The 8721-nt window shown below is 28.5% G+C and overlaps 1 protein-coding gene across 1 annotated transcript; it reads left to right on the top strand.

The window, feature by feature from the left end:
* The first annotated feature begins 1830 nt into the window (after positions 1 to 1830).
* LOC120067952 (Transducin/WD40 repeat-like superfamily protein) lies at positions 1831 to 3739 on the top strand. Its single transcript, XM_039019601.2, has one exon. The coding sequence runs from the start codon at positions 2049 to 2051 to the stop codon at positions 3333 to 3335; it is 1287 nt and encodes a 428-aa protein (XP_038875529.1). The 5' UTR covers positions 1831 to 2048; the 3' UTR covers positions 3336 to 3739.
* The last annotated feature ends 4982 nt before the right edge of the window (positions 3740 to 8721 follow it).

Below are 8721 nucleotides of genomic sequence, written 5' to 3'. Positions count from 1 at the left end.
ATATATAAAGGCATCCTTTCGCTATTGCTCACATGTGAATCTACATGAACCCAAAATAAGCATAAACTTAGAGTCTAAAAAAACACCGTCACATAAGTTAAAACAGTTATAAATCTCTAGTTTTTTTTTCATTCCGCTCTTAATTTCTATTCATTTGAAAATGTTAGTGTAGTCATCACACTTCAAGAAAGGAAAACTTAAATAAAATCCTCCAAAACGTTCTAAAACAACAACGTTTTTTTATAGATGATCTAAATAAATAAAATTATTGATAACATCCACAATGTGGATCATATCAATAATAGTATCATTAAGATAAATCCTCTAATTACATCCATATATTATAGATGGCTTAAATTTCGTATCTTAAACAAAATCATTTTATATATACATTACATACCTAACTTAAAAAGATTATATTATATAAGATAACATTGTATAGCTTAAAGGGTGTCAATACAAATAAATACAATACATATGCAACTACTACAACAAATAATTAAGTTGTTCAATCAACAACTTTTAGTGAACTTGAGTCTAGATCTAAGGAACCAATGATGAAGCAAATGTGCCAAATTTTATGTTTCCTTCCACTTGAAGTTCTTTGGATCAATCTTTTTACCATAGAAAAATGCACAAATTTGATAGAAGAATTACTTGAGAAGACAAGTTTGACCACCCCTTATACAACATTTGGCAAAAGCTCCAATTGGTTAGAAAGAAAATAAAAGCACCAAAAAGTATGGAAGACAGAGATAAAAAAGTTGCTTGAAGTTTGATCATAAATGTCTATTTTAGCCTTTTATTTTTTATAATTATATGTTTTATCCCTTAAAATAAAATGAAAATGAAAATAAAAATAAAGGGATTATAATTATTTTTTTAAAATTTTTATTCAAGTATAGGAAAATGATCTATTTTATCCCAAAATGAAGCGACTCAAATGACAAATTTTTATTAAGTATAGAGATAAAATAATAGGAGTGTAACAAAGGATCAAATTGTTCTAGTAATTTGGTTAAGTTTTTAGTAAAATATTGAACATGTTGGTTTGGTTTCTTGAAAATAGATTTTTTTTTTTATATGGTTTTGTTTTCATTATATTAAAAATAAACCATCGACTTGAATTGAGGTCTATACGCATATGTCCTTTTTAGTATTTTATTTACTTTTATTGTTTAGAAATAGAGTCCATTAATATCAAGAATTAAAAAAAATATATCAAATTCAAAATATATATATATATATATATAGGACTAGTCTTAATCTAGAGGAAAATAAAGCAAAAAGGAAAATTCAAAATAAAAACGGAATAAATATGAAAATATGGAAGGAAAAAGAAAGAAAGAATGCGCAATAGAACCAAAAACTTAAATCAAACCAACAACAAATCGAATAAAAAAAAAAAATTAAAGAATTAGTTTGGTCTTTTATTGAACATCAGTTTGGTTCTTTACCATTAAAATTGATTCATCCGATTTGATTCTTGATTAGTTACAAGATCGGAAAAAAATTAGTTTCAATCTAATAAACAAAAGAAAGAAGGTGCAATTGGACCCAAAACTTAAAATCAAACCAATAACAAACTAAACCGACCAAATTATGAATAATTAATTTTATCCTTTATTGGACATGGTTTTGATTCTTTTTTTAATAAAATTAATTTGCCCCATTTGACTCTTGATTAACTCCAAAATTGAGAAAATTAATCCGACTATTATATTTATAAAGTAATATTTTAAAAAACAAATCATTCCCCAAACCCAACGGTGTCAAATAGTTAAACATTTTAATAACCATAAAGTCCATAGAAAAGAAAAAAAAAAGTTTCAGAAAGTACCCCACAGATAATTCTCTCTCTATTAACAACCCAAAGTATCCGTTACACCGACCCTTCGATTACCTTTTTCCTCAAATCTAATTGAAAAAACATACAAATCAACCAATCCCAATTCTTCAATTCCTCACAACGGATTCAAAGATTCCTCTTCTTTTCTTCACTCCTCCGCTCCCCCTTCTCTCTCTCTCCCTCTATCTCTCTCTCTTCAATGGATTCTCTTGTAACAGAAGCAGCGAAGCCATTGTTGCACTCAACAAGCTCTGAAAGTAGCAGTGACGCCGATGATCACACTCCACTGACCTCTTACAGATTCAATTTGAAAGAAATCAGATTCCGATGTGAGTTTCTCTGCAAATCCCCATCTGGGTATTCTTCATATCGCCCACTGGCGGTTCTCTCCGGCCACATTGGCTCTGTTTCTTGTTTGGCTCTGTGTGGTGAGTTCATCTTGAGCGCATCGCAAGGGAAAGACATAATCGTGTGGCAACAGCCGGATTTAAGGGTTTTCACCAGATTCGGCCATGGTGAAGGATCGGTGAAGGCGGTGGTCGCCGTTGGAAGCAGAGTCTTCACAGCTCATCAGGATGGGAAAATCAGAGTCTGGAAGGTTTCGCGGCGGTCGGAGAACAATTTCCGTCTAGTGAATACTCTGCCAACGGCTAAAGACTATTTGGGTAAGTTTATGAAACAGAGCAATTATGTTCAAACAAGAAGACACCACAAAATTCTCTGGATTGAACATGCTGATACAATTTCTTGTTTAGCAGTACATAATGGGTTGATTTACTCTGGCTCTTGGGACAAAACCCTAAAAGTATGGAGGGTTTCTGATTTGAAATGCTTAGAATCCATTAAAGCTCATGATGATGCCATTAATGGGGTCGTAGCTTGTAATGGGATTGTATATTCAGCTTCTGCAGATGGGAAAATCAAAGCATGGGGAAGAAGAAAAAAACAAGAACAAGAACAAGAAGAAATGCATAGTTTGTTAGGGATTTTAGAGGGTCATAAGGATGTATCAATAAATTCTGTGGTGGTTTCAAATGATGGGAAGTGGGTATTTGGGGGAATTTCAGATGGGTTTTTAATGGGGTGGGAAAAAATTGGGGAAGCAATGAGTTGGAAGCTTGTTTGTGAGAAAAAAGCTCATAAAATGGCTGTTTTGTGTGTGTGTTTGATGGGGGAGTTTTTGTGTAGTGGATCAGCTGATAAGAGTATTGGGATTTGGAGAAGAGAAACATTTGGGAGATTGTGTAAAATTGGGGTGATAAATGGTCATGAAGGACCAATCAAATGCTTACAAGCAGCTCCTAATGGTGTGGGTGAGGGATTCTTGTTGTATAGTGGTAGCCTTGATAAGAGCTTGAGAGTTTGGTGGGTTTCTAAAGCTGCTGCTTCTTCTTCTTCTTCTTCTTCATCATCATCATCTTCTTCTGCCATGGAAGTTAGTGCCTTTGTTGCAGAGGATTCAGAGAAGGGTATCATCTCCTTCTGAGTTAAGTCTTTGAAGTTGAAGCATTGGTTGGTTCTTTTATTCAATCCTTCATTGCTTCATTTCCTTTTTGTTCCATAGATGTGAAGAAATGGCAAGATTAGGGCAAAACATAATTGGGTTTTTTGGGTTTTATTTTATTTAATTCTTTTCTGAGTCAAATTATTTTTTTAGCTATTTATAATTCATTCATTCAACAGAATGGATCAAAAAATGAGTTTTTTTTTTTTTTTTTTTTTTTCTCCTTTTTGTAACTAATTTTTCATCAAAGGGAGATGTGTGGCAAATTGTGGAGATGTGTGAACTTTGTATACCAATTTCTTTGAATGTATACTTATTTTATAAGTTGTAAAAGTTGAGAAAGGGATTCCAATAAATGAAACAGTTTGTTCTTGGTGTTCTTATTTTTATATTGTATATTTTTGTTTTCTGTGAGAATTTATTTTTTCCTTCTAATTTTTAATAAAAAATTTAAATGATTAGATTAGATAAAGTGATTGGATAAAGTGATAAAAGAAAGAACATGTCAGGTTTCCTTCAAGAGGGAGACATGGTTACCCCACCAAATATAGAGAAAGAATGAGATGCTTCAACAAGGTTTCAAAGTCCTTACCACTAAAGAAAATTTAACTAAAAGCTTTTTTCTTTTCCTTCACAAAAATTCTTCCTCCAATCCATTTTTTTCTCTCATTTAATTTAGAGAATAAGTAAAAATAAGGTTAAATTACCACAAATTTTCACATATAGAAAAAAAAAAAAAAAAAACAAAATTACTTATAGAGATAGTAAAAAAACATAGACACTAGACTTTTATTCGAATTTAAACATTTATAAACTTCTATCAACCTCAATCAAAGAAGATTAATTTTTTTTATTTTATGTAAATAATTTATATTATTTTTCTATTTTTAAAATTTCCTTAAATTACCCGTTTAATTCTTAAAACTTCCAAGGTTTATGTTTAATAGAAATTTGAATTTTTAAAGTATCTAATATGTTTTTTAAACTTAATCCTTAAATTACCAGTTTAATTCTTAAAACTTCCCAGATTTATGTTTAATAGAATTTTAAACTTTTAAAGTATCTAATATGTTTTTTAAATTTAATCCTTAAATTACCAATTTAATAAACTTCCAAGGTTTATGTTTAATAGAATTTTGAACTTTTAAAGTATCTAATATATTTTTAAATTTATAATTTTGTATTTATAAAGTCCTTAAGCTATAAAAAAATGTCAAATACATCACCTGACTTTCAATTTCATGTCTAATTGGTCTTTGATATATTCATCAAGTTCTTAAATTAATGAATATTATACTCGTAAATTTTAATTTTGTTTTTTTAAGAGATTGAATTTTGTTTTTCAATAAAAAAAAAATCAATTTTTGTTCGATAATTTGTGAGTTATAAAAAAATGTTAAATAATTCAATGAATTATTAGACATAAAGTTGAAGATACAAGACTTGTTAGATACAAAATTAAAAGTTCATTGATCGAATAGACACTTTGTATAGTTCAAGAATCTATTTACCACATGGTTGAAAGTTAAAGGCTATATTTGACATAAATTTGAAAGTTGAACTTTATCATAAACTTAAGAGAGGATTAAAATCTTAAAATCTTAAACTCAAGATTCAAAGGTAAAAATTCAGCATTTCAAATGACTAAATGGAAACTAAACTTAAAACTTAGGGATGGTAGTGTAACACTTTGAAATCTAATGACCAACTAGATACCATACCTAAAACTTATAGACCAAGAAGTTATATTCTTTCCATCTATTATTCACTCTACTCTACACATAAAACAATCAACTAAATTAAAAAAAAAAAAAATGTTGTTTGGGTTGTACCTATCTATTTTTATGCACATAGTTGTCTAATAAAAAATTATCATGTGACAATTTTTTTTAAAAAAAATAAATTATTTTTTACATATTTTTTTTACTATGTAACAAAAAGATGAATGCATGAGATAAGTGCAACTTAGACTGACCTAGTCTTTGCCCAATAAAAAATATCAACTCATTTGCAAATATTTATTGGATGTGTCATGCATATGTAATCTGGACAGAGCTAAACTAGTTAAGATTTTAGGAAAAAATCATTTACACACCTAAATTTTGGAATTGTATCAATTAAAATTCTGAACTAATATTTGTATTAACTTAAATCCTAAATATCTTCAAATTTCATTAGAAAAATATCATGTGAAACTTATAATTATTTTAATTACAATCCTAAATTGTTATAAGTTAATCAATTTAGATCTTTGATTAAAATTACGTCTGAAAAATCATCATATGTGTAGATTTCTTCAAATGCCGGCTTAATGAAATGGACAATTACAACTGATGTATATAGATAATTTTCAATGATAATCTTAACTATGACTCCTCACTTATGAAATTTTAGAGGTATAATTAATAAAATTATAAATCACACACCGTGTCTATCCAAACAAAACATTAAATTGATGGTATAAATTGATAACACTTCCACAAATTCAAGGCTTAAAAGTGATACAATTATTACTTCAAGATTTTAACGGATAGAAGGTCCAAAATTTAGAGGTGAAAATAGATATTTTCCCACCCATCTCTCCCAAAAGTCTAAGGGTTGGAATTCCATGCACCACATGTTGTTGAATAAAAAAAAAAAATACAACTTATAATAGCATGAATAAGATGCAAGAGGTTTGCTCCTAAGTATATGTAAATCAAATTAAAACTTATAAAATTATTAGGGATCATGTTGAAATTAAGCTCACACCATAGGAACCCAATTGTGATCAAGCCAACTAATGGAGACCAAAGTGATAATTTAATCCTTTTCCAAGTACCTTAAATTAGTAAACATTTAATGGAGGAATATTATTTTTGGTAGGTAATAATGAGAGAATACAAAGTTGCATGTTAATTATTAGAGCAATCAATGTCTCTAGGAATCTTTCCTACATGTGACATTGTGTATCTTACAAATATCTTTCAAATTTTTTTATGATATTTGGTTGAGGTTGTCTAATTAATAATAATATGTATTTTAAAAAATTTCATAGATACAAATTTGTTTTTCTTAGTAGGAGGGGAGACTTTTTTGTAATACTTTGATATATATTACACCATTTAGACTTTTTAAAATGGGTTAGATATGCCATTTGAGCTCCACTAGTGAACAAATTTTATGAATACTTGGAATATTTTATGAATTCTTGAAACAATTTTTGAAGTGTTGTGAAGATGAGTTTGATGAACCTTTTGGAATAATGAAATGTATATTAAGAAATTGAAATTAACCATTTGAGCTCCATTCAACTCTTGTACTTCAAAAAATACAGATTATTGTAAGAAATTGAGAGAAAATAAACTTAATTTTAAAAAAATCAAAAACAAGAAATCAAATAGTTACCAAGACACATTAATAAACTAAATTCTAATTTCTTAAGTTTTGTATAACTAAATACATAGTAAAAGTGAGATGATTGAAACAAAATAGTAAAAACGAAAGAAAGTTTGGAGCAATAGTTGAGTACATCTTTATATTTACCATCATCACAGAAGAAAAAGAGTAAAAAAGAAAATATTTTTGAAAAAAAAATACAATAAAATAAATGTAGTCTAAAAGAAGTTGTGAAATTAGAAGGGGTCAATAAAGAACAATCTTTATCCAAAGTTGGGGAGCGCACTGAATTTGAAATAGAATAGTTAACCACCAAAAGCCAAATTGGAAAAACTCTTTTAATATTTTATGGAACAAACTTTGATTTGAGTTTCATGTTTAAGGATATGATAGGACCATTTTTTAAACCCACAGTGGTCCTTCGCCAAACGCATTGCCTTTGAAGACCTTCAAAATTTTCAATTCCTCACTTTCACTTTTAGCCTATACTTTAAGATTACTTCATTTTGGTTCTTGACCTTTTTCAAATATATATATATATTTTTTCATCTCTTTTTTTTCTTGTTAATTGTTTAATGTATATAGAATATATGGTTTTAAATATGTCTATTTTGATTAATTGATATAGATTTGTATGGGAGCCACATAGTGGTGGAATAATAACAATTGAGTCAAGGGGTAGGTTTTGATCTCTTTTATCTTTTCTAGACATAAGTTCTTATTTTGAGTTTCATGAGTTATTAAGAAAATGGTTGAAATACTCGTTTAAATCTCAAATTGAGAAAATAGAGTAAGGGAACAAAGGAATACTACAAAATGTCGCAGAACCAATACAATTAAGGGGAGTCAAGGTGTTAAACTGGTGGAAATATTCAATTAAAGTGTGTTGATGCTTGATTGTTGCACCAATGAGTACTTAACTTTGGTGACCGCTACTTGCAATGTAGAAAATTTCTATTTAGAAAATATATTTTTTTCATTTGTTTATATCATTTTAGAACGAGACATATAACAGATTAAGGGTGTGTTTGGTGACCGTAATGGGATGGGATTGTGATGTAATATAATAAAAAAATCCATATTTGGATTGAGCATTTTGAATCTGGTTTGTAATAAAAAAAAATATATTCATTTCGTTCTTACTGTTTCAATCTAACCCTCTATTTCATCGTTTTCATGCTTCACAATCTCATTTTCGTTCTGTCTTCGATTACTCACGCTTTCCAATACTCCTCTGATTCCCAGTAATCCTTATTATATTTCAGCTCATCAAACACATCCTAAGAGATATAGAGGTAGTTGTTAGCTACCAACAAACACCAAACATAACTTCACAACTATATGATATTATCCACTTTTTACATAAACTCTCATAAATTTACTTTTAGTTTCACCGAAAAGACCTTATATCAATGGAGATAGTTTGTCTCTCACTAAATTGAAAACAAACTCAAAATTTAAGGACTAAAATAACCGTATCATTTTGAAGCGTAGGAACTAAATGAAAACTAAACCCAAAACTAAGGACTAAAAATATATTTAAAATTATTGATATTTTGAACTTTAAATGTATTTAAGTGGTCTTTATAAACTTTCAATTCTCTATAGAAAAGATCTTTAGACTTAGTCTAATGTATACACGGTTTTTTTTTAAATAATAATTGTATCTAATAAATCTCAGAACTATGTTAAACAATAATCACATATCAAACACAAAATCCTAAGTTCAAGAACTTAGAAAACATTTAAAATAAATAAGAATTTACTTAACACATTAATGAAAGTTTAGGCAAACAATAATAGACCTTTTTTAAAAGTTTAAGATTTATTAAATACAGCCATCTTTTGCCAATAAAAACGTAGCTCAACTGGCATAGTGTTTGTACTATCGACCATCTTTAAACATTCAGAAGAGTAAACAAATATTTCAACCTACTAAGTATACAAAATTATTACTTTCTAAAAAAACAGTTTTTTCTTATTTTAAAAA

This window comes from Benincasa hispida, chromosome 12 (assembly GCF_027475165.1).
Source record: "Benincasa hispida cultivar pf3 chromosome 12, pf3_genome.v1.1, whole genome shotgun sequence".
In the NCBI taxonomy this organism is placed as follows: Eukaryota; Viridiplantae; Streptophyta; class Magnoliopsida; order Cucurbitales; family Cucurbitaceae; genus Benincasa; species Benincasa hispida.
The sequence above is the reverse complement of the archived record's forward strand: the minus strand, read 5'-3'. Positions and strand labels throughout refer to the sequence as shown.

Bases quoted from the DNA above. Each gene is read 5' to 3' on its own strand.
- LOC120067952 (XM_039019601.2), top strand. From the start codon at position 2,049: ATGGATTCTCTTGTAACAGAAGCAGCGAAGCCATTGTTGCACTCAACA.